Source organism: Telopea speciosissima, chromosome 9, assembly GCF_018873765.1.
Source record: "Telopea speciosissima isolate NSW1024214 ecotype Mountain lineage chromosome 9, Tspe_v1, whole genome shotgun sequence".
Taxonomy (NCBI): domain Eukaryota; kingdom Viridiplantae; phylum Streptophyta; class Magnoliopsida; order Proteales; family Proteaceae; genus Telopea; species Telopea speciosissima.
The window spans coordinates 28397904-28424521 of NC_057924.1; the positions used below are offsets into that span (position 1 = coordinate 28397904).

At 40.2% G+C, this 26618-nt stretch overlaps 1 protein-coding gene across 1 annotated transcript; it reads left to right on the top strand.

Annotated features, from left to right (window-relative positions):
• Nucleotides 1–495: 495 nt before the first annotated feature.
• Nucleotides 496–26363, top strand: LOC122640101 (mitogen-activated protein kinase 20-like). Its single transcript, XM_043833229.1, has 11 exons — nucleotides 496–1096; nucleotides 2260–2671; nucleotides 2849–2976; nucleotides 3089–3148; nucleotides 15519–15668; nucleotides 15806–15961; nucleotides 16413–16624; nucleotides 16724–16825; nucleotides 17037–17203; nucleotides 25552–26006; nucleotides 26313–26363. Exons 1-10 carry the CDS (start codon nucleotides 1073–1075, stop codon nucleotides 25998–26000), a joined length of 1860 nt encoding a protein of 619 aa, XP_043689164.1. The 5' UTR covers nucleotides 496–1072; the 3' UTR covers nucleotides 26001–26006; nucleotides 26313–26363.
• Nucleotides 26364–26618: the final 255 nt, after the last annotated feature.

The following is a 26618-nucleotide window of genomic DNA, read 5'->3' on the forward strand; positions in this document are numbered from 1 at the left end:
GAAAGAATATACTTGAATGAACGGCTAGATGTTCACACCAAATGGATAATTGAATGAGCATCTCAGCCTCATCTATTCGATGATAATATATATATATATATATATATATATATATATATATATATATATCTTTATCTTAGGGGGGCCACTTATTATAGGCCACGTGCCTTGCTCTTCAAGATAAAATCGACAATAATATTTTCTTAAAGAAAAAAATAAAAAAAAACAACAAATTTTTGGTAGGTAATTCGAGAGAGTGGCAATCAAGCCATAGGGTGCCTTTACTAATTGGGTAAAGAATCTCATAAACCGGGGTTATACAAACTCGGAAGTCGGATCCAACAGAAAATGCCACTAAAAGTTGATTTTATTTACCATAAGCAGCCAGTGCCGTGTCCAACTCAACTCGGTATTTACGGATCGGGATGAACCACACGACTGAGTATAAATCACCCTAGATTCAGGGCAATACGTAAGAGCCTCTGCCTTCTCTCCCTCTCTCTTTTTCTTCATTGGATTTTCTGAAAGCTAGGGTTTTCTTGAGCTCTAAACTCCATTAAATTTGATCTTTTGTTGAATTGAAAGCGTATTGAGTTCCGTGAGATCTGAACTGAAATTTCTGTTGGCATGAAACCTGCGTGAAGGAGGGGCTGAAAAGACGATTAGCTTGTTATTTATTTTATTAAGATATTAATTATTAAATGTTGTATATATGCTTCAGTTGAGTTCTGGAAGAAACGGTCTTGAAATGCAGAAGTTCATGAGGTTACGCTTGCACGCTCTATGATCTTCGTCTTCGCATTTCTCCTTGTGGTTTTTAGAGTTTGCAAGGAAGTTTCGGCAGAGGAGTGCATGAAGGATTTGGTCCGTTTTCTATGTTACATAAAGATTTGCAAGAGAGTGAGGCGAGATTTTGGGCTTGTGATCCGGAGCAGGAGTAGGTGGGGGAAATGTGGCTGATTTTACCGGCGCTTGGCACCTGGTTTTTTTGAGTTGTTCTTTGATTGTTTCTCAGCAGAAAAGGGAGCTGAAACGGATTTTTTTAGGCGGCTGGGTTGGAAGATTGTGAAATATGCAGCAAGAGCAGCGAAAGAAGGTTGTCTTTCAGAGCTGTTTTCTGTTTTATTCTCTCTTTTGTGATCTTTGTGGAGTGAGGGGTGGTGCAGGATCGGGTTTGGTCGGACAAATTCCCCCTCCTGAAAATTCGAAGTATCTGGTTTTTCATGTGAAAGTTGGATCCTTGAATCATTTGAGCAGTGGATTAGATCTATTTGCGAATTAAGAGCGATCGATGGCTAAGAATGCTTGTCTACTTTTGCTTGTTGGAATTTCCAGCTCCAGTTATTAAAACCTCTGATTACATGTTTAACTTTCTCGTTTTCTAATCCCACCTCGCTTCAGCCAGTCTTCTGCAGTTCTGCTTGAATTTTTCTTTTCCTTTTGTTTTCTGGATTCCGCTGAAAGGTTATGATCACTGGTTAGGTTCTTCGTATCCCCTACTAAATGTGCTTTTTTTGTTATTCAATTGGTGCTTTCTTTTCGGGGAATTTCTATCCTTACTTCCAAGAGATAAAGCATCTACTGTTTTTGAGGATCAAGTAAATGTTTGGGGCATGGCTATTTCTACTTTAGAACCTGTTTCCGCTTCCTAAAGTGGTAATCTTGTTAATCCATATGCTTGTCTCTTCTAGAGGTTATCTGTCTTTGATACGATTTTTACAGGATCTGTTGCTGCTTTTATCTGATCTGAATTATTTTTTCTTTTATTTAATTTATTTTCATTTTCTGTCAAATGATTATGGAAAATTTGGTTGTTATTGACTAAATTATTGTTGTATATGGATAACTAGGAAATTTTGGGTATTTGTTATTGTAAGCCCAGTAGGATGTCTTCATTTCTCACTGAAATCGGGTGTAGAGATGATTCTGCCTAATTAATACAAAAGAGTGAAGTTATGCATCATCAAGATTAAAAATGATAGCAGTAATACTCTCTAGTTGTTTGAACAACATATATTTCTGTCAGTGAAAGGCAAATGCAGAAAATTCCTATTGTATGTAATCCGCCATTCAGTGTTTGTTATGATTTGTTGTTCTATTTTACCAGTTATTTGTCTCTTAAGGGGTGTCTGGAATCTCTTTGATATGTTTTTCCTTTTTCCACATCTTATTATATACCAGTCCTGCTTTTATGAGCTTATTTATTTCTTGGCTGTTGTTTAATGTAATGAAATTTGACTTGGTTGCTTTCTTCTGCAGAATCCAACAATAGAGATGGACTTCTTTACTGAGTATGGTGATGCCAATAGATTCAAAGTTCAGGAAATCATAGGAAAAGGAAGCTATGGCGTTGTCTGCTCAGCCACTGACATCCATACTGGAGAGAAAGTGGCAATAAAGAAAATTCACGATATTTTTGAGCACATCTCGGATGCTGCACGAATCCTGCGTGAGATCAAGCTGCTTAGGCTTCTACGACATCCTGACATTGTTGAAATAAAGCACATTATGTTGCCACCCTCAAGGAGGGACTTCAAAGATATATATGTTGTTTTTGAGCTCATGGAGTCGGATCTTCACCAAGTCATTAAAGCTAATGATGACTTAACAAGAGAACATTATCAGTTTTTTCTTTATCAGTTGCTACGAGCATTGAAGTATATTCATACAGGTAACTAGAGACCTCCCTATTTACTGTACACTTTTAACATCCTTTATATTGTTGTGATGAATCATGATCGTCATTGTTATATAGATGATAGTGATTCATGATGCCATCTTTGTCATTTGATTGGGGTTTGGAGAATGTATGGGAGTTCCATGCTGATTTTAAATTGTTCTGCTGCAGCAAATGTTTACCATCGAGATTTGAAACCAAAGAATATATTGGCTAATGCAAATTGCAAACTCAAAATTTGTGACTTTGGGTTGGCAAGAGTTGCCTTCAATGATACTCCTACAACAATATTTTGGACGGTAAAAAGAATAAATTAGGGCCTGGTTAATGTCTAAGATATACGTGACTAAGGTTCATATGGAAGCAATATAAATGTTTTTATCGCTTATTCTGAAACATTGCATTTAGCAGGATTATGTGGCGACAAGATGGTACAGAGCTCCAGAGCTGTGTGGATCATTTTTTTCCAAGGTATAATCTTGCATACTTTTAATGTATAGTGCATTATTTGTTTTCATACCAAATAATAGCATGATAATTGCCTATGATTTGATAGGGGAACATTTGTAATTCTTTTTTATTTTTTTTTATTTTTTTTACAGTGGTTGCATGATAATACATTAGTTTGATCCTGGCACTGGATTTAGTTTTACATAACATCGGCTGTTGGGCTTGATGTTTTGTACCTGTGTTGATGGTGCATTTTGTAAATTGCAATTTGCTTAATCAGTAAAAGAAGAAATGTTCAGAAATTACTCCTAATATAGTCTAGATAGGTAGGGGACCTACTAGGAGCTAGATAACGAGGACCTGCTTAATGGCTAACTCGATGAGGTAGAATTGATGTAAATTATGGCAATTCTAGGGTTAGGTTTATGAGAATATGGTTAAATCTTATATGGTTTTAATAGGCAGGTCTAGGAGAAGCTAATAGTGTAGGTTTGAATAAAATTCCAAATTTCAGAAATTAGGGTTAGGGTTTTGGGTTTCGAAAAATAGGAAAATAGGTGATATTAAGGTTTAGGATTGGATTTTTGGAGAGGGCTTTGGGTCGAGTGTTCTAGGCAGTGAGGGGAAGGTTTGGCTGTGTTTTGAATGGTTTTGGGTGGGGGTGTCAACCGGTTGGGCTCGGTCGGACCTAGCCGGGCCTCACCAATTTTACAGGCTGCACCGTGTCCGACCGTTTAGGCATTCGGGCTTGCCTTGGGCGGGCATGGTATGGTTTCATTTCGGTCGGTTGGTGTTCGGTCTTTAATCGGGGCAGCCTTATTCGGGCTAAACGGGCCTAAACCGAGTCCAAAACGGGCTAATGAGCCGTTTAATTCTAAATGGTCTCTAAACGGTGTGGGCTTACTAATTGACATGCAACCAGAATTTTAAGTTCAAACCATCACATCGTTGGCAGTCACAGTACACCTTAACTCAAAGTCAAATAAAGCTTATCCCAACTAAAATAGCAGCACAACACCGAATAGAAGCACATCTAACAAAGTAAGTAGACGGAAAAATAATAGCAGCACAACACCGAATAGAAACACATCTAACAAAGTAAGTAGAGGGGAATAAAAAAATAGCAACACAACACCGAATAGAAGTACATCTAACAAAGTAAGATCTAAAAACTAAAACTAAGCCTCATCTCACCTACGTTAAGTGTATCTAACCAATAAATGTCAAAGACCAACAAAGAAACAAACAAAAAAAGGAAATTTGGAGGGAAGGGGAGGGGAAGTTTATAAGTTAAAGGGTCAGGCTGTAACCGGGCAGTCTAGGTCGGGCCTAGAATCGGTCGGTTCGGTCAGGCGCCCGATGGGCTAGGACCCCACACCGGGACTGCCCGATTACTAAAAGTGTCGGGCTTTAGTAATTGGGCCGGGCTGGGCCTGGAATTGACACCCCTAGTTTTGGATGGCTAGATAGGTCTAGGCAGTAGTTAGGGTTTTTGGGTTTTAATAGGGTTGATGGGAATTAGGGTTTTTGAAAGGAGATTGGCTCTAGAGTTCAGATCGAGTGTAAGGGGTGAGGAGAGGGAGCTGTGGTCCAATTTTGGTGGTGTTCTAATGAGGGAATGGTGCTGGACAGATTTTAGAAGAATTAGGGTTTATGGAAAATCGATGAGTTTTTAATGGGGGAAGGTACTGTGCATCGATTAGGGCAGATGAGGCTTGGGTTGGAGGATTACGAAGAAGAAGGGAATGCTGAAACAGTAAATAACTAACTAGGATGAAGGTCAGTAGCAGCAGTAGCTTGAAAGTTGATTGCATAAGACCTCCAGATCATGAATAGATGCAAGGAGTTGTAGGAGATCCACCTACCCTTCCACCTTGATATGATTCACAAGGTTGTCTTGATATGACTCATAAGATTTACTCTCAAAGGAGATAACCAGCAGCAACAATGGCAACATCACACGGAATATTTTTTTAAAACTGAATTCTGTGGGGGAGGCTCCCATGTTTTCTATTAATAAAGGCCCAAGGGCTAAATCCTAACACAATTTAAAATCTTTCTCTTCCAACAACTTAAAACAAAAAGACCTATTTACCCTAACAACTTAAAACACTTTAAATAGCTGAGATTCCTAATTAACCAATAGGATATGCAGGACAAGTGCTGAACCGGGTTGACCCTCTTAGCAATCTCGACGAGATGGGCCAGTCCCTTGGAAATTCATTCGATCAGACCTTATTTTCCTGTGGATTGCGGAAGATCCTCCAGATTTGGATTGCTTCTACGGCTGTATGTGGGGCCCACAGGACAGTTGGGATTTTTAGTTTTCTTTTGCACAAATCCGGTCTTAGCGCTAAGATCTATTTTAGTAGTTATCTTTTATTTTGGGTAGGGAGATAAGATTGTGTTTCCGGTTTCTTTGTTAGTTAGTTCCCATATAGTTAGGATTTTATTTTCTTTAAATTGGGCTGTAATCCATGGTATTGAATGAAGATGAAGAATAGAATGAATTGAAGAGTTTTGTGCGTGTGCACTCCCTTCCCCCCCCCTCTCCTTCTGCTTCTATGGTTCCTTCCCCCTCCCCCTTCTTCTTATGCTATCTCTTCTTCCTCTCCTGCTAATCTGATTTCTTCAGCGTTCCCCTCTTCTCCTTCCCGGTCCCCCATCAATTTGGTATTAGAGCCAAACCTGGCGATATAACTCACGGTAGCTCTCCATCTCCCGGTTCCATTTCATTGCCGCCCTCCTCGCATCCAGCACCAACTCCCATCTTCCTGTTTGTTTCTGCAAAACCCAAATCAGCGATACAGTGAAAAAAAAGGGATTCTGTTGAAAACAAAAATTGAATCGAAACTCCAACCCCATCTCCTTCTTGCAGAAACTCTCTCCCTCTCCCATCTCTCGTTGAAACCCTACCCCAGCCCATCGCCTCGATTCCCACTGCCTTCCCCTCCCCCCCCATCTCTGAACCGATTGAACAATTCCCCTTCACTTAGGGTTCCACCATCAGAAAAAAAAGTAAAGTGCAAAAGAGGAGGAGAGACGAGAGAGCAGAAGTTTCAGAGTAAGAAGGCGTACCTGATTTGGTATCTCCATTGGCGTCTCCTTGTCGAAATCGACTTCAGCCTTTCTCTCTTCCAGTAGAAGACAATCCCAAGTCTCCTCAACGTCTTCCACGATTAGTTCTTTTGTTAAAATCCTTTTTTTTCTCCATATTACCCTCACCCCTAAGAGTTGCCTATTTGTTTTCTTTATTTTTCCAGAATTACCCCCATCTTTCTCTCTAATTTCCTTTTCTCCTTTAATTTTATTAGTTTCCAAAGTTTACCCTCCCCATACCCGTGACTCTTTTCTTGTGTGTTTCTAATTGAACATCCCATATTTACAATTCTGCCATTGATATCATAAATCCCATTGTATTTACAATTGTGCCATCAATGTTCTACACTTCAGCATATTTACGGGAACTGACCAACAGTAGCACTCGGATACAATGCAACCAAATTCTCTTGGTTACAATTCATCACCTATTATGTCCTGTAATGGTGGAAGCACTGCATCAGGTATTTTCTCCTTGGTTGCATGGCGACCTACGCCATGGCGTGCCTCTTTGATTTCTTCTTCCTAACTCTCTTTCCCTCTTCGATTTCTTCTTCCCTCTTGGATTTCTTTCGATTTCTTCTTCCCTCTTGGATTTCTTTCGATTTCTTCTTCCTGTCTTCTTTCCCTCTTCGATTTCTTCTTCGATTTCTGAATTTTCTTCTTAAAACTTGAGAAACAATAGAGAAAAAATAAAACATGGCTTGAGTATACATCTATTAAAACATTAAAAATAGAGAAAATAAAAAATAAAACATGGTCGACATACTCGTCATGGCAACGCCATGGCGGGCGACATGTCGATATATCGATGTGACACCCCTCCACCGACTTGGATCACCGTGACGCCGTGACAACTATGATTGCTGTACACTGGACATTCAATTTTCATGCCTATGTGAGGTACAATTGAACTACAGACGGTCAAAGGGTTTCAAGAACACATCCGTGCCTTCAACACAGAAATACAGGGAAATTGTGATTGAGGCATAACCGACTGAATCACTTCCAAGAGATTCTATTGCATTGACGGAAGACTCTACTGAAGATGTCTCTGAAGAGCCAAAAGGCGAGCCACCACTGATGGACGTGATGGCGTCGATAGTCGTTCAAGAAAAGGTGGAGTTGAACGATCCGATCAAGATTGCAGGCATGGAACCGATCAATGGTCCGATTATAGTGGCAAAACCCCATGGTCATATTCTAATCAAAGTCATATCATTTGTTGACTACCATCGGGAAATCGTAACAGTTGATTATGAAATGTGCATGATCATCACCCCATCTAAGCTTTTGATCGTGGATGTTGATTAAGTGGTGCTGATTCTTTCCTTTTTTAGAACTCGTGGTTGAGTTTTTCTTAACCACGGGAGAGTTGATGCCAGGCAAGTGCACCCTCTTAGCAATCTCGATCGAGATGGGCCAGTCCCTTGGAGATGCATTTGATCAGCCATATTTTCCTGTGGATTGCGGAAGATCCTCCAGATTTGGATTGCTTGCCCACAGGATAGTTTGGATTTTAGTTTTCTTTTGCGCAAATCTGGTCTTAGCGCTAGGATCTATTTTTGTAGTTATCTTTTATTTTGGGTAGGGAGATAAGATTGTGTTTCCGGTTTCTTTGTTAGTTAGTTTCCATCTAGTTAGGATTTTATTTTCTTTAAATTGGGCTGTAATCCAAGGTATTGATGGTTGAAGATGAAGAATAGAATGAATTGAAGAGTTTTGTGCGTATGCACTCCCTTCCCCCCCCTCTCCTTCTTCTCCTTCTACGGTTCCTTCTCCCCCTCCCCCTTCTTCTTATGCTATCTCTTCTTTCTCCCCTGCTAATTTGATTTCTGCAGCGCTCCCCTCTTCTCCTTCCTGGTCCCCCATCAAAGATCCTACTATCCAATAGGAACACTTCACTTAAATTAGACCAACTTAAATTGAACCATTGGATGCAACCAATTTGAACCGGTTCAATTAATAACATAAAAATAAAACTAAATATATAAACTAGTCTAAGGCTCCTACTATGACTCTATTCCTAGGGTGGCTTCTTCAACTCGAGGAGGCTTGGACCTACATCAACTCTCCCTGACTTAAAAACATTCATCACCGATGAATGGGTGAAACCCATGCAACACTCCTGCAACTTGGGGCTAAATTTCTTGACTTCATTAGTAGGAGTCCAAGTACTATGCTGTTTGGAAGAAACCCGTCCACGAATCTTGTGATGATGAGGGGGAAGCAACATGTGGACAGCGGCTCTAACACTTCCCGGGCAGAATTTTGGTGAGGCTGGAACAGTAGGAATAAGCTCTTCAAGTCGTGGAGCCTTCTCTTCAAAGAACCAAGGTGGCATCACAAATTTTATATGTTCAACCTCTATAGGGTCTTCAATGTTAATAACCTTCTCATCGAGCTCCACCTCTTCAAGAGCAGCAACTTGAATGTCTTCCTGTGGATTGTTCTCAACCACTTCTCCATCTTCTGCCACATCATCCATTAAGACTTGAGTAATAAGATGAACACCTCGAGCATCACCAGCCAAATCATCATAGTACCTACCTAAGTCATCATCATTAGATGGGGAATAAGCATGTAAAACCAGGTTCATTGTCATCATCAGGGGTTTTATCTTCCTTCTTAGCCACATTGACAGATTTATGCTTTTGTGGGCACTCCCTGGCATAGTGTCCAATCTCATTACAATGGGAACACTTGTGAGAATCACTATTGTCCATGGGGGCTTTACCCTTATGATCAACACGTGGAGGAGCTGTAGGGCGGGAAGAACTACCAACAGAATAGCCTGATCGGGTAGAACCAGCAGTAGAATTTCCAGCTCGAGTGCGACCATTGGTAGTAGACTTGAATGCTGGAAAAGCTCTGTTGGTGTCTTCAGTAGAGGAATCGAACCTTCTATTTTCATCTAATAATTCTTTAGCCTTCAATGCCTTCTCAAACCAGTCCTTGATGTCTGTAACATCAGCCACTCTAATAGCCCTTAACAATATCTGCTCTCAATCCCAATCGAAACCGAGATAACATCTGAGTGGCTCCTTCTCTAGTGCCAGTACGAGAAGTAAGAGCATCAAACTGCTGCATGTACTCAGCTATAATCATAGTCCCTTGTCGTAGGGAGTTGAATTGATCCTCGAGCTGAATTCTGAAGTGCCTGGGTAGATATTTCTCCTTCAAGTCATACCTAATGTCTTCCTAGGTAGTAGGTGCATGACCATCAAGTTCCATGTCTCTCTCTGCATTTCGCCATCATTCCTGAGCAGGGCCAATCAGCTTGGTATGTGCCAATCTCATCTTCTACCTTCAGGCAAATCATATCAATCAAAATAATCATCAAGAGCAACACACCAGTCATGGAATACCTGAGGATCATGGTTCTCATCGAACTCCTTCAGCTCAAGCTTAACCTTCTGTGTGTCATACCTTCGGTTGGAAGCTTCATCTGAAGTTAAGTAGGATCTCAAATACTCCTCAAAATTAGGCCTTTGAGGGTCTTCTCTAATTCTGTCTCTGTCTTCTTTGTATCCATCTTTGTCATGTCTGCACCTATCTCTATGATCTCTATAATCCCTGGATCTATTTCTGTGATTTCTATTCCTTCCCAAGGTTCCATGTATTTCAGAATTAACCTGGAATCTGTCCTCTTCTAAGGGAATGTTGCTGTCCCCAGGAGGTGTAGTCTGCCTTTGTTCCATGACTTGTAATCGATCATTAATAGATTTCTGATCTGCCAAAAGCTTCTGGAGCATCTCCATGATGGCAGCCATGGGATCAGGTGGGGGTGGCAGATCTGGATTCAACACTGGATTGCCATGGTGATCCATGGCTCTGATACCACTTAATGTTGTCCTAGATAGGTAGGGGACCTACTAGGAGCCAGATAACCAGGATCTGCTGAATGGCTAACTCGATGGGGCAGAATTGATGTAAATTATGGCAATTCTAGGGTTAGGTTTATGAGAATGTGGTTAACTCTTATATGGTTTTAATAGGCAGGTCTAGGAGAAGCTAATAGTGTAGGTTTGGATATAATTTCAAATTTCAGAAATTAGGGTTAGGGTTTCGGGTTTTGAAAAATAGGAAAATAGGTGAAACTAGGGTTTAGGATTGGATTTTTGGAGAGGGCTTTGGGTCGAGTGTTCTAGGCAATGAAGGGAAGATTCGGCTGTGTTTTGAATGGTTTTGGATGGCTAGATAGATAGGTCTAGGCAGTAGTTAGGGTTTTTGGGTTTTAATAGGGTTGAGGGAAATTAGGGTTTTTGAAAGGAGACTGGCTCTAGGGGTTCATATCGAGTGTAAAGGGTGAGGAGACGGAGCTGTGGTCCAATTTTGGTGGTGTTCTAATGACGGAATGGTGCTGGACAGATTTTAGAAGAATTAGGGTTTATGGAAAATCGATGGGTTTTTAATGGGGGAAGGTAATGTGGATTGATTAGGGCAGATGATGCTTGGGTTGGAGGATTACGAAGAAGAAGGGAATGCTGAAACAGTAAATAACTTGCTGGGATGAAGATCAGCAGCTGTAGTAGCTTGAAAGTTGACTGTATAAGACCTCCCGATCATGAACAGATGCAAGGAGATCCAGCTACCCTTCCACCTTGATATGACTCACAAGGTTGTCTTGATATGACTCACAAGACTCACTCTCAAAGGAGATAACCAGCAGAAACAATGGCAGCATCAAACGAAATATTTTTTTAAAACTAAATTCTGTGGGGGAGCCTCCCATGTTTTCTATTAATAAAGGTCTAAGGGCCAAATCCTAATACAATTTAAAATCCTTCTCTCTTCCAAAATCGTGGAAGCAGTGTGAGACTAATAAACAACTTAAAACAAAAAGACCTATTGTAAAACCCCTGCCCAAAAATAGGGGGCTAATTGGAATTTTGTTGAAAGCCCAGAATCCGAGGTCAAGGCTACCAGTATACTATGGTGCATTGAACCCGAGGTTGAACATAATGAGGTAGCCCCATTGGTGAGGATCTACATACCATTAAGAAATTAAAAAAAAAAAAAAACCAACTCCTTGTGACTGTACAGATCATCACAAAATGTACAGCCCAAGGAAGGTACCAACCCTTGATTCTAGGACCCTTGGACTTAAATCCTAGTTCTAGGCTAAACTAATGATGACCCTCATCACCTCGAATGTTTTAGGTAAAATATTTTAAGACCCAAACATCAATTTGCATGATTGATTTGATGATGCGAACCCAATTTCATACATACATCTTAAATCCCAACATAAATGACAAGTTCTGCTAATTTACAGATAGACCTTCTCTTAGTTAAAAGGATATAACTCCACCACCTGAACTTCATTTGAGTTGGTTCCAATTTTGTTAGAAACTAGACTCATAGGGCTGCATTTCGTTAGAAGACACCATTACTTAGATCTGTCTCTAAGTTAGTTAAAAGCTTAGCTCAAGTTGCTGTCAAAATGGGATCCTGCTGTTTTGACAGGTTGACTTTTGTGTAATAAAAATAGCATAACTTCATAACCCAATCTTCATTTCATTTGATTCCAATTTTCCTAGAAACTAGATTCACAGAGCTTTACTTTCTTAGAAGGAACCATGGCCCAATTATGTCTCTAAATGGACTGAAATTTCATTTCAATCCAAATAATTCTGCAGATGAATTCTCTGGGCGATGGCATTGGGCGATGCAGCAAGGCCCAGTGACATCACCCAGAGTGGGAAATTGCTGTATTTTAATGTACAGATGTGTGGGGACCACCCATATTGGACATGGGCACTCTCCATAGGTTGAGGGAAGTCTGGGGGACCAACTCATACCCTCAGATCACTGTGGATCTCACCAGAGTGCCCGGAATGACTGAGAATGAGTCTAAAAATGCATTTTGAAAAGAGACCTAAGCAGCCAAACATGCCTTAGTCATGGGCTGGCCTATAAATAGAGGGTTCTTGAGCTCATTTAGAACCCTTAGAAACCCGGAAACCGTGAGGAGAGAAAGAAGGGAGAAAGGAGAGAAAGAAGAGGAAGGAGAAGAAGGAAGAAGGAAGGGGCCTGGAATCTATTTTCTCAGACCTCTCAACCCTGCTCAGGTATACATCTGCACACTTATACCTGCTGCCCCCTTCTCCTCTTGTGTTTTGCTTGAATAACTGCTCTCTTCCAGCCCAGAATAGCTGGGGGAAGCTAGGTATGGCTTCAGATCTGCCATGCAAGCTTTAAGCATGGAAGATCTGTGATTTTTGAACAAAAATATAATTCTGATTTGCTGTTCTTGTGAGCCGATTCTGGCTGTGCACAGCTGCACTGCCCAGATCCGCTTCTAGTTGGCCGATTGAAGCACTGAGTGTGAGCCAAGGCTGCAGAGACCAAACCCTAGGTGGTTGCAGCCTTGAACCATTGTTTTTTAGGCTTTTCCAGCCCTGCATGTGGCTGAAACCAGATTCCCAAGCTTGGCAAAACCCTGTGATACTATTCACTGGACTGCTTGGGCAGCCACTGTCAGCCTGATGGTGGATCTGAGGGATGATCAGCTTGGACCATGATGTAGACCATCACTGGGGCTACCTAACCCCCTGACATGCAAAGGATCAGGTCTGATCCCAGCCTTGTGAGCCCAGCCTTGGAATCTCAGCCCAGTGTCGATTTGCAGCCACTGGGCGATGCAGTAAGGCTCAGAGACATCGTCCAGTGAAGGGAAAATTGCTGGATTGGTGGACAGACCTGGGGGATCTCACCCACTGACTCCTGGATACTGTGGAAAGGCTGGAAAATTACCAAAAAACCCTTCCCCACATCTGTCCTTGATTGGAAAATGCTTTGGAACCCTAGTGGGTCCCGCAGGTGGAAGAAACCCTGCTGTGCTTGGTCCCACAGCACAGACAAGCTGTGGACAGCATTGTAAACATATTCTGACCTAGGGTCAAGTGCAGACATTATTAATGACCATTTTACCCCTTGAGCCACTGACACTGGTTGATGCACTGGGACATAGGCCTAAAGCCCAGTGCAAGGCCCGGAGAATTCAAAGTGATCTCGGACTGAGCACCGAGTTAGACCTAGGAGCCTAGACTAACACTGGGTTATCCAAAACAGTTTTGAATAATTAAAATAACATATTTCTAATTTATTATTTTAGGATTTGATTCCGTGCTCGAGGTGCACAGCCAGATACCGGCTAAATCGAACAAACAATCGAACCAGAGGATTAAACCAAGGTGAGTGGAATTACACCATGAGTGTAGGTGTAACATGATCGATGGGTCATGACAACAACAACAATATTTACTGTCTTTAATTACTTTAAATTGTGTTATGTTCTCATTTGAATTCTGAATCTTATCTGATGAACATTGGAAATGTATGATAATGTTTGTATGTGGAATTACTAGATTAGATGCCGTAGCCGACTTGGAAATAAGGCCTGTGGTAGCCCGTATTATGGGATACGGTTGACACCGCTTGACTCATATGATGCCATATAGACATGGGGTTAGAGTTTCATCACCCGTGCTACGCACCCTTGCCAACAGGGATTAAGGTGTTGGATGCCTGTGGGGGCCACAATTAATGTTAGGAGCTATATGCCGGGCTTTATGCCACAATTAATGTCAGGAGCTATATGCCGGGCTTTATGCCACAATATAATCCAAAGAATAAAAGAAAAGAAAAGAATTGAGCTAAATACTAACGGTTACCCCACAGGTTAATCACAGAGGGCTGGTCGGGCTGACCTTGGTGAAAGGATGCTGGAGCTGACTGGTCCTCTCCGACAACTCAATGAGTGTATCGCGGGAAGGGGTAACTAAGCCCGCACCAGGGATACATGTATTGGGGATTGTAGTAGCACTGACCTGACTTAGTTGTGATGTTAAGTGGCTAATAAATAAAATGATCTGCACCTCATGTAGGACTCATTTGGTTGTGCTTGCATGTGCATGCATGGTTTATATTTCATTCACGGGCTCGGTGGAGCTCACACTCTTGTATATTCTCTTTTAGTTAATTTTGTAAGAACAGGTTTGCCAATAGGCGGGGAAGCTGTCGATGGAATTGCAGATCTTCCTCATCTCGTTGCTTAATGATGATTTTGTTATTTTTTAAGTTTCTTTCTTTCAAGAAGTGTATTACCAAGATAATGTACTTATTGGACATAAATGGATATGTATATGGTAAAACATAGGTATTTGGGATTGTATTATCGATGATATAAATCATCTGTGGGTAGTCTAATCTTTCGTTGCACTTGGATATTCTTTTACTATCTTGTTACCCTCATTGTGTGGTTTGTGACGTGTAAGTACTGCTTCTTAATCCTTGGGGATTGGCGGATGTCGTAGGATATCTGGTCACTTGCCTAAATCCTCCCAGGGGGTGGTTTGGGGTGTGACACTTATTTACCCTAACAACTTAAAACACTTTAAATAGCTGAGATTCCTAATTAACTAATAGAAGATCCTACTAGCCAATAGGAATACTTCACTTAAATTAGACCAACTTAAATTGAACCAATTGGATGCAACCAATTTGAACCGGTTCAAAAACATAAAAATAAAACTAAGTATAGAACTAATCTAAGGCTCCTACTATGACCCTATGACTAGGGTGGCTTCTTCAACTCGAGGAGGCTTGGACCTACATCAACTCCCTTATAGAATCAATCAATTGCTATCTAAGTGCTTGTATATGCTTTGAAATTTGATGTTGACCACCTTGTGTTCTTATTTAACACCAATATTTTGGACAAGTTATGTCTGGTCTGCAATGTAGCTTGCTGCTGCTGCTACCATGGCAACATGCGCAAGATATTTCTTGTTCTTGATCCAAGCATTTGCCAATTGACTTAATTAGTGTATCACTTCATAAAGGGAGTTTCTAAAGTGTTTATCCATTCTCATAGTTGACTTACGTTCAATGGAACACATTATATAAGAAAGCTTATGTGTATTTGGTGATACAGTGGTCTTTTGGAAGCATTCGTCATTCTGTGCACCTGTGTTGAAATACAGGTTAAGGTTAAATATTTGTAATTTTCTCTGTGACCGTATCTTCAGTTACATGTTAATGCTGTTCATACAATAGCTTGATTACTTGAACATCTGTTTTTAATTTCATTAAGTAATGTGTTCTGTATGCTTTTAAGTAATGTAGTAATTCATAGAAAAATGCTTGCTCAGGAAGGGATATTGATATTGAACTCTCATGTTAAAAAATCTTTCTGTTCAGGTAATTGAGTCAAGTGCTTTATACTTCGCTGTAGAATTTTTCATTTTCTTAGAATGTGTTTAACTAATAATGTTTCTGGTTTCAGTACACACCTGCAATTGATATTTGGAGCATAGGCTGTATCTTTGCTGAGGTGCTAACTGGAAAACCTCTGTTTCCTGGTAAAAATGTGGTTCATCAGTTGGATTTGATGACTGATCTGCTTGGAACACCCTCTTTAGATACCATTTCACGGGTACAACTCGTTACTCTTGTTATTGTTATAACAAAATTTACTATTTGACGACTAAGATCTTATTTCTAATACCTAAAGTCTATAATCTTCTTTCTTCTTCTAGACTTAATGCCATTTCTGTACCTGATTGGCTCCAGATCCGCAATGAAAAGGCTAGGAGATACTTGACGAGCATGAGGAAGAAGCAACCCATGTCATTTTCTCAAAAATTCCCTAATGCTGATCCTCTGGCAGTTAAACTATTGGAAAGACTGTTAGCATTTGATCCAAAGGATAGGCCAACTGCTGAACAGGTCTGTATCATTAAAGCAATTAAAAAGGGTTTTAAATTTTATGCTTCTATATCCTAGTATCAAGTAGGATCTTGAATACAGCTGATTGGATGGTAAGGATCCATATAGCCGACCCCATTTAGTTGGGATAAGGTTGAGTTATTGTTGTTGTTGTTGTTGTTGTTATGTACTAGAATTGGTCTGAACTGATATTGTTTGTTATTTGGGATTGGGCAACTACTTATAGTTAGTATTATTACGAAAGTGTTAGTGTCTGGCTTTTCCTGCATCTGTTTAGTAAGCCACCTTTTGATATGTCTAAGTCTAGATGGATCATCCATTATTTCTTTGCCATTTTGTTCTCTACTTTTAGCCGGAGCTGCTTTGCTGCATCCCTTTAGGTTTTCTTGTTCCATCTGTTGGTCATTTTTAGTGGTCATGTTTTCTTACTGGTTGTTCGTTCGTTTTCTAGGGTCTTGCTGATCCGTACTTCAAAGGCCTAGCGAAAGTGGAGAGAGAGCCCTCTTGTCAGCCGATTACAAAGCTAGAGTTTGAATTTGAGCGGCGGAGGGTGACAAAAGAAGACATTAGGGAATTGATTTTCCGGGAAATATTAGAGTATCATTCACAACTGCTGAAAGACTACATGAATGGAACAGAAAGGACAAGTTTTCTTTATCCTAGGTTGTTATTTAGTTATAGTTCTTTTGATTTGTTCAGTCTGATATGAGGTTATTTGCATTTTCCTCAACTGTTGGTTTTCTTTCCTTCTTTAATGTGCAGTGCTGTCGATCAATTCAGAAAGCAGTTTGCACATCTTGAGGAAAATGGTGGTAAAAGTGGGCCGGTGATTCCATTTGAGAGAAAACATGTTTCTCTCCCAAGGTACTTCTTTTAATGAGTTCATTTTAGCAGCTTGCATCATAGTCTTCTTGCTTGATCATTTAATTATTTATCAGTTTCATGAAAGAGAAAAATGGAAAAGAAAGAGAATAAACCATGACCAACCATGAATCTACTAAGCTATAATTGTGCAGTGACTATTTATTTAATTGGGTAATCATTACTTCATCATTTTCCGGTCCTTTATTTTCAGATCAACAGTTGTTCATTCAAATACAATTCCCCCCAAGGAACAGCCAAATATGGGTACATTCAGAGATCGGCAAATATCAGAGGAAGCATGTAATAAGAACTCAAGGGATACAAATGGAATTGGACATATGCCAAGGACTTTGCAGGCATCACATCGGATTCCAATGGGTACTACACTCTTCCTCCTCCCAACCCTCTTGTTTTGCGTATGTATAAAATTATTTTTGTGTACGTGCAAAGACTTCTGGATGTCGAGTTGGTCAGAGGTTTCTGTATATATTTTATCAGGTACATCTGAAAAATATTTATGTATCCAATTGAATGATGTAGAGATAAAATAAGTCATCCCACTCTGGCTGAGATATTTTTGCGTGCACCTGACAGGAAATTTGAAGAAAGGGTTCAAATGTGAGATTGAACTGAAGGTGCTCATTTGGATGTGGAAATAGATGAAATTTTGTCCTAAATCAAGCACAAAACAAAAATGCATAATAGATATAACTAATGATTGCTGGCTGTTTTGGGATATTCTAATATTTTTGAAACTCAAATTAGGGAGATATTGATTCAAGCCCAGAAAATTTAATCTTTTTTGGTGTGGAAGTGGGTGGCTGATATTAATTTGATTTCTCCAGGAGTCTAGTGCTGGTAGAGAGCTGTGATTAGGTTCAGTTGGCCTTCAACCTATGCATAGGCTATGGGAACAGAATGATGTTTAGACATATAATTTGATAGGATTTAGAGAAGGGAATAGGAAATTAGTGTGAGGGAGTTCGAGGAGTAACTACCATCTATAGAATTAAAAATAATACTAGTTGAAATTGATATAGATTTACATAATTCAAATTGCAATATAATACGTTTCGGTTTTCCTATTACCATTAAAAAAATGAACTTCAAAATTATTGCAGCCTGCAATAGGTTTTTTTTCTTCTGGATTGGTAGGTGGTCCCATAGAGGTTTGAACTTATGACTTCTTCATTGTAAGGTGTTGGTCCTTGCCAACTGAGCTACACCCTTGGGGTGGCCTGCAATACTTGATTAGTCATTGTAGCCTCCCCCTCCCCCCTTTGATTCTTCGTAGTACAGTTGCAAATGCATTTTTTATACCTTTTGTTCTAATTTTTTAGGATGAAAAAGAAAATAAAATTAATTCAGAAGAGAGTCCATTCTCAATTAAGACCAGTCTAAGGTTCTTACTCCCAATGTTTAAAATTTCATTTCGTTTTGGTGGTTTTGGTCTGACCGAATATCCGAAATTTTGACTGAAATATTGTATTTTTTCTGCATGATTTTGGTAGGTCATTTCGGTGGGTTTTAGGTCAAGTTAAGGCCTGAAACTTCATGGAAATCCTATTTTAGGTTATAAACACATGTAAATGCTCAAATTGCAAAATTAATCACCCAAGGTGATGTTTTAGATTTGCACCATTGATTGGCAGTATACGGTCGAATCCTAATGTATAACTTAGTTAATTACACATATACATTGTTTAGGACTTCAAGTACTAGAGGACATAATAAATTAATAATTAATAAGCAATTTAATCAAGTAAATTCACTTGGATACATAAAGTGAATGACTCATAATTTAAGTACAATAAGTCTATAACAAGATGATATTAATATCCCAAGTCCCCAATACAAGTCAAGTAGTCATCAAGTGACTCAAATGTTTACAAATATTCTGCTAATAATTACTCTGCCATCCAGGATCGATCCCACTCATAGTCCGAGGGAGCTGACGTGTATTGTTCTCCGATTGTAGGACATATGAATGCCATGTCATAGTTCGGGAGAAGAAACGAGTGTAGTCATCCACAGTTGCTTTGTAAATTGCATTATCAATATGCTGAAGGTAATCTATCATAGGATATGGGTCACCAAAGTATGAAGAACCAATTGTAGATATTTAGTATTTTTGCCCTAACCCTCATATTTTTCTTATATTTAAAAATAATTTTTTAAAATATTTTTCAAATAATTATTGGCCTAGCACAACAAAACCGAAATGATATGCAAATGGGCAGCAATTAAAAAGTATGTACAATTTACTTTTATATTTTTCATTAATTTTAAAACAAAAACCGTAAATTTTTTTCCTATTTTTTTGAATTTTTTAAATAGTTTTTATAATTTTTGAAAATTAAAATAATTAATTATTGGCAAAAAATTATTTTCGACACCGTGAGGCCATAGATTGGCCAATGGTGTCTAACATATATTTAATTCATCACCATACAATGTACATAACCCCTATTATTTTTAGATTTTTGTTGTAAGAAAATCAAAATTTTGAAGTAGAAAAATAAAAAAATAATATATATACCAAAAAAAATTTCGACATCGAGAAGTTGTAGATCGACCTCCGGTGTTTAACATATATTAATTTCATCACAAACAAACATGTATTGATCATGCATTTCCCAAAAAAAAAAAAATTTTGAGAATATGGTTTTACCTAGAATAGTGGAAAGGCTTCACATATGTGCTAAGAAGTTTGAATCTTGTGTTCTCCAAATGGTTCCGGTGTAGATGCGGCGAAGATTCGAATGAGAAGTGAAAGAATGAAGATATGAGCAAAAATCACAAAATGAAGAGCTTGTGTAGTCGCGGTCGAAATTTCGACCGAGACTGACGAGTTTTGGTCTTTTATGTAAAGTGGTTTTGAGAAGAATCTCGATATCTCGTGAGATTTAGCCTTCATCTCGAGATATTGCGATATGGTCAAAATCTCGATCGAGATTTTGATTTTTTTTTAATTCGAAGTCCTGTTTCGTTTCGCCTTGGTCGAGTTTTTCGAAATTTCCGAAATCTCGACCGAGATTTTGCGAGATTTAGTATTATGATCCCAAGTCGATTTTTATCAGCATTTTGGAAAACCCTGACAAGCTGAGATCGATTGGGGTAGAGGTCTTCAAAAAGTTGGATATGTGCAATATTGAGGTTGGTTGGTCCTTGAAGTGGAAGTAATCAGCCCTCCAAAAATCAGCAAAAGCTGAAACCTGTAACCTTCAAGTCGATTGGATTCAAGGTTTTGGAAGAATTTTTTGGCAGGTAACCAAATTAGAAGGTTAAGGAGGTTTTGCGGTAAAAACTAATCCAGCCATCAGAAAAGGTCCAAACTTAGGTCGAGTGGGGCATATAGTAGTAGGGAATCACCCCTAAAAAATCAGCTGCATCTGAAAAGGAAAACCCCAAAATCGATCGGAGTAAGGGTTTTGAAAATAAACCTTGACAAGTTGGGATCGATTTGGGTATGGAGGCTGGATAGGTTAATGAAAGATGGAGAAAAAGAAAAAAGGGAAGGAGGACAATGGAATAGGGTAGAAAGGGGTTGGAAAAGGGTGCATAGGAGTCTCCAACAAGGGAGGATCTGCCATATTTAGTGATAGAAATAAGATCTCCAAAAAATTCTGGAAAGCCCCAAATCGCAAAGGTGGTTCCAGTAGAATTTTAATGAAAAAAAATCGATAGAATGGAGGAGGGCAGCAACTAAATCATTGGTTAAGGTTTTTACCTCATTAGTGCTGCCCCCTTACAAGGATAAGAAGAAGAAAACCAGAGGAAGGAGAAGTCGAGAAAGAGAGAAGAAGGGAGAAGTCGATTGATTGAAGGTCTTGTTCTTTCTTTCTAACCTAGATCAGACCAGCTCTGATCATGTTGGAAGAACCGTGGGTTAGAAAAAAGAGAATGAGAGAAAATTATAACTTGTATTCGTTGATAGGTAAGCTCCTCTATTTATAATAGAGGGGAAAATACAAAGGGACTGAATTAGGCGATGTGGGACTAAAACCCACATAGCCGACTGTAGATTTAATTACCCCTAACTAACTGTCTCTATAAGAGCAGTGACTTAAACCTAATAACATAGGAATTAAACTACCTTAAAAGGACCAGAATACCCCCGCGGTATTCTGGATTACATATTCCAATATTTCCTACAAGGCCAGCCTTTTAGAGGAAGCGGTTCCAACATGGTATTAGAGCAGGCAAGGGTCACGGTATCCAGTCCCTCTGGGAGCGGGCAGGTGTTGAAATTATTTATCCACCCGTGTCCCTCTTTGGATAGTCCGCGGTGTTAGAGCTCATGTTTGATATCTATATTGTTTCCTTCCTTTCCTACAAGGTTGGCCTTTTAGAGGAAGTGGTTCCAACAAAAACAAATGAATATTTTACCGCACTCTTGGTTTTTAGCAATGTTTTACCATATTTAGATTTATAGAATTTTTAGATTTGAGAAAAATCCCAGCATTTGAAAATTGAAAATTTCACCTACCGCCAAAAATCCATTTTTTGTTCTTGGATTGGGGGGGGGGGGTTGACTTTATCTTTTTGGAATTTGGTTTTTTTAATTTTTTATTGGATTCAAGTAGGGGAGTATTTGCTTATTTATGAATAATATCTTAAGTAAATGAAATTAAAAATATAAAAACATTTACTTAAATGATATTTGGCATAAATAAGGGTCAATACCGGAACCCGGTACCAATAAAAACCAGTGCAAGGAGCCCTGCAATAAGGCGGTTATTGCCTAGGCCTCAACAAAACCGCCTGGACGCCTAGGCGGCGCCTTGACAACTATACTTTTAGCAATCGGATGTAAGTATAGGACGTAGTACCTTTGCGAACAAAAATAGGCAAATCAAGAGTAGTGTCTACAAAGGAATCAACATCAGAAGAGGGAAGACAATTACCAGGATCCAAGGTAACTGGATTAGGATTGAGAGGTGGCAATTGGCGTGGTAGAGTTGGTGTAGTAGCACTAGTGGTCTTAGTTTGCTGACGATTACGAACATAGACACACATCTCTGGTTTCTGTGGCTAAACCAGGGTAGTAGTATCAGTCTCCCCTTGAACAAGTACATTAGGTTGCGGTATATCAAGTTCAAGTTGTGTCGTAGTGTAGTAGGCGCCAGACTTATGAAAGTTGACATCCATAGTCACAAACCAGCGCCGGGATGGAGGGTGATAACACCGATAGCCCTTTTGAGTGGTAGAGTAACCCAAAAAAATGCACCAAGGCTACAAGATCAAATTTCCCATGGGGATGATGGTCACGAGCATAACAAACACAACCAAAGACTTTGGGAGAGACTGGAAATGCAGCAGAGCCGTGGAGGAGGTCCAAAGGAGAGCGGAAGCTAAGGACCCGAGAGAGCATTCGTCTTGATTAGAAACGCTGCAACAAGAACTTTGTCGCTCCAGTATTAGGGAGGAACGTGCATCTCAAACATGAAAGACCGAGCAACTTCCAACAAATGTCGATTCTTCCGTTTAGCAACTCCATTTTGAGCTGAGTATTAACGTAACTTTTTTGATGGAGGATCCCATGAGCAATAAGATAAGACTGAAAAGAGCCCTTGAAGTATTCACGGCGGTTGTTACTTCAAAGAACCTTAACGGTAGCAGTGAACTGAGTCAGCACCATACGATGGAGGTGTTAAAAGCAATGAAAAACCTCTCCCTTGGTGCACATCATATAAACCCAAGTGGTCCTAGAGTGGCAAACGATGAAAGTATCAAACCACCGAAAGCTAGTTATAGACATGGAACTGGATGGGCCCCAAATATCAGAATGCATTAAAGAAAAAGGAGTGACACTTTTATTGTCGGAAATAGAATAACTTGTTCGAGTTTGTTTGGCCAAAACACATGCTTCACCAAAAAATTGACTCGAAATTACAATGTTGGAAAGAGGAAGAAATCCTAGCTAAAGTCCCTAAAGGAGAATGTCCCAAGCAACGGTGCCACTGTAGTAACTGAGAAACGGTAGGCGACGAAGATGTCTGAAGAGCCTGACCGGAGACCAAAGAAGATCCATCATCATGCAAATACAAACCATCATGCATTGTACTAGAGCCAATCGTTGCCTCTGTTACCAGATTGGAAATAAGACTACTAACGGGCAATAAGTTAGTGGGAAAAGTTGGAACATGCAAAACAGAGGAAAGGGACACAATAGGTGAACAACAAACAGAACCCTTTTCAGAAATTGTAGAATGAGTCCCATTGGTTATCCAAACCCTGCTTTGACATATTGAAAGAAAAGATTGGATGAACCTGTCATGTGATCTAATGCCTTCGAGTTGATAATCCACGAGCATGGTGGAACAGATGTATTATGATGCCCAGTCTACAGATGACGCTAGTCTTGAAATTTGTTTGTTTAACCCTGACCAAATCAAGCGATTGGTTAAGAAACACCTCAAGATGAGAGTCAGAGCTTCTTTGTGTAGAGCTATGAGGGACTGCTTATACAACTCCTGAACTGTCAAGGTTGGAGTCAGCAGTAGCGACAACGGAGGCAAAAGTAGAAGGTGTAGGTTGAGGAAGCTCCATTCTAGTCAAAAGATGCCGAAATGCAAGAAGCTCGGCTGATGACAGAGAAGAGCCAATTTGTGTAGAGTCAGATACCTTAGTATGGTTGGCCTGGCTGGAATTACTACAACCTCAATCACGATCACGACCACAACTAGAAGCAACAGTAGGACGGCCATGGAGTTTCCAGCAGTACTCCTTGGTATGACACTCCTTACCGCAGTAGTTGCACTTCACAGGTGCCTTGGAGGAGGAGCTGCCAGACCGTGGGGTGTCACTGTGGGGCTGAGAGCCAGAAACAAGAGCTGATCTCTCTGGGGCACTGAAATAGGTTGTGGTAACATAGTAATACGGCGGCTGTCCTCAAGCTGAATCATAGAGTAGGCCTGCTCTAGAGTAGGGAAGGGGTCACGACTTTGAAACATGAGCACGGAGCTGATCATATTCAACATTCAACCCTGCCATGAAATCATAAACCCTGATGTTGTCTTCTCGCTTCTTGAAGTTGGCAACATCAGTAAATGTGGTGGTTTGAAACTCCTCATAAATATCCAACTCCTGCTATAGAGAACGTAACTTACAGTAATATTGTGACAGAGTCAGCTCTTTTTGCTTTAATTCATGAACCTTCTTGCGGAGTTCGAATACCTGAGCATCATTCCCAACCTGGGAACAAGTGTCCTGGGTAGCCTTCCGTATCTTAGTAGCGGAATCAAGTAGAAGGTAGCCTTGAGCAATCTGTGGCTGAATAGAGTTGATGAGGTAAGCCATAACTAGGGAATTTTCACACTCCATTATCAACAGCTGTACCTACAGAAGTAGGCCTCTTTGTATCTCCTGTAAGGTATCCATAATAACCATGGGATTTGATAGATAAGCAGCACGATCATGACCACATCAGATAATTTGTGCTGTCGAGTTTGATAGAACACATAGGGAAGGAACGAAAATTTCCCTGAGTCTGTCCTTCCATGCCAGTAGATGCAGTAGAGATATCAGAGGTATCTGGCAAGGTGACAACCAAAAATAAACAAAAAAAGCAGCCACAGCCTGGGATCAGTCCCTGTAGAAAATCGATCAGGTGTGGAAACCTGAAAAAAAAATTCGATTTTTAGGGTTTTGGGCCCTGTAGAGTCGATGAAGCAGGGTTTGGTCCATGTGAAGAAACAGTAAAGCAGAGTTGGCCCTGAGTGGAATCAACAAGCAAGGATAGCCCTGTGTAGCATCAAAAGCAGGGAGTGTCCTTGAGCAAGAAATCGATAATCATGGGTTTATCCCCTGAGAAATCGATAACAGGGTTGGCACTGGAGAACGATGAGCCAGCTTTGATGAAGAAAAGGCAGGGATTGGCCCTGGAAAGTCAACATACAGGGTTGGCCCTGTAGATCGAATAATAAAACCACAGGAAAATGCCTGTGAAAAACTGGTAAACCTCTCAGATTATCGGAAAAAAGTCTCATATAGATCTAGATCTTGAGAGGCGTTTTCAAGGTGAGAAAAAACTCGGACTAGGGAGGAACCACCAAGAGACGGGAGAAGGGTGATTATGGTGGGAGATGCAAACCGAGAAGAGAGAGGGAGAGTCTTGGTTTTGGTGGAGGTGCTGAAATCAAGAAAGAGAGATGGTCTGCGATTAGGGTTTCAGATCTTCTGCTCTGATACCATGTGGATTTGGTGAATATGACTTGTCTAATAAGACACAGACCAGTTTTATTTATAATATGGAGAACAATCTGGAATGAATATAAAACCAAAATAGCCCTATAAGACAATTCTACCTTTGTACCCATGTTACAACAAAATTGATTCTGAGAGATATTGACAGCTGCCTAGCCAGCTTGACAAGAGTCACGACTGAAGCTCCCATCACAAATCAATGAGAAAGTCCCTTGTTGATTATAGGCAAGGAAATCCTTACTAGACAGAGACATAATAGGTTTAGAAACCTTGGGAAAATTATGATGAACAGGAAACAGATTGAGGTCAGCTACCCATTAATTAATATTTTTGTTCTATTTATTTATCAATTAGCTGATGTTTAGTTTTACCCAACTTTATGTACTTTCAGTTGTATTACTTGCCCAAAAATTAGTAGCAAGTCGTCAGTGTTGTATGAATGAATTATTACCAAAAAAAAAAAGTTGTATGAATGAATAAGTTTAATGAAAGAATAGCTATTTCCTTTTCTTGTGCAGCCAAACCTGGGAAAGTTGTTGGACCAGTTGTACCTAATGAGAATGGTAGCAACATGAAAGATGGCTTTGACCCAAAAATGTTGATCAGGAATGCAGTTCTTCCTCCTCAAGGCATCCCTTCATCATACTGTTTCCAAAGGCCTAGCATGAAGCATGAAAGATCTGGGGCAGAAGGTGAGAGGGGCTTGTCACAAACCAAACCACAACTCCCAGAGTGTAGCATGGCAGCCAGATTAGCCCCTGAAATTTCCATTGACATAAACTCTCCATTTTATCTAACACGGGCAGGAGTAATGAAGGCCGACCAAGTAACCGATCGAATTGCTATTGATACGAATCTGCTGCAAGCTAAATCTCAGTTTGGTGGGATTGGTGCTGCTGCAGCTGTGGCTGCGGTTGCTCACAGAAAGGTGGGAACTGTTCAGTATGGCATGACAAGGATGTATTAGGAATGCAGTTCTTCCTCCTCAAGGCATCCCTTCATCATACTGTTTCCAAAGGCCTAGCATGAAGCATGAAAGATCTGGGGCAGAAGGTGAGAGGGACTTGTCACAAACCAAACCACAACTCCCGGAGTGTAGCATGGCAGCCAAATTAGCCCCTGAAATTGCCATTGACATATACTCTCCATTTTATCTAACACGGGCAGGAGTAATGAAGGCTGACCAAGTAACCGATCGAATTGCTATTGATATGAATCTGCTGCAAGCTAAATCTCAGTTTGGTGGGATTGGTGCTGCTGCAGCTGCGGCTGTGGTTGCTCACAGAAAGGTGGGAACTCTTCAGTATGGCATGACAAGGATGTATTAGAGGATGGTTCTTTCAGTTAAGAAGTGGGAAAAGGAAATGTATATTGAAGGGGATGAAGAGTGAGGGTTGGGGGTTTGGGGGGGGGGGGGTTGTCTCAGAGGAGGCAGCCTATGTCTTTGTTTCATGGTTTTCTGTTAGGGAGGGGTAGCAGATCAGTAGATTCTATTGGAGTAACTGATTATATCATGTAGTGAAGGTATGCATTTCCATCATTTGAAAGGGTAAAAAGAATAGGAGAAAGGAAAGAAAGGAGAGCA

Excerpts from the sequence above, each read along its gene's own strand:
- LOC122640101 (XM_043833229.1), top strand. The coding sequence starts at position 1,073 with ATGCAGCAAGAGCAGCGAAAGAAG. Across the intron at positions 1,097-2,259 it reads AGCAAGAGCAGCGAAAGAAG|AATCCAACAATAGAGATGGA; the intron begins GTTGTCTTTCAG and ends TTTCTTCTGCAG. Across the intron at positions 17,204-25,551 it reads ATCACATCGGATTCCAATGG|CCAAACCTGGGAAAGTTGTT; the intron begins GTACTACACTCT and ends TTTCTTGTGCAG.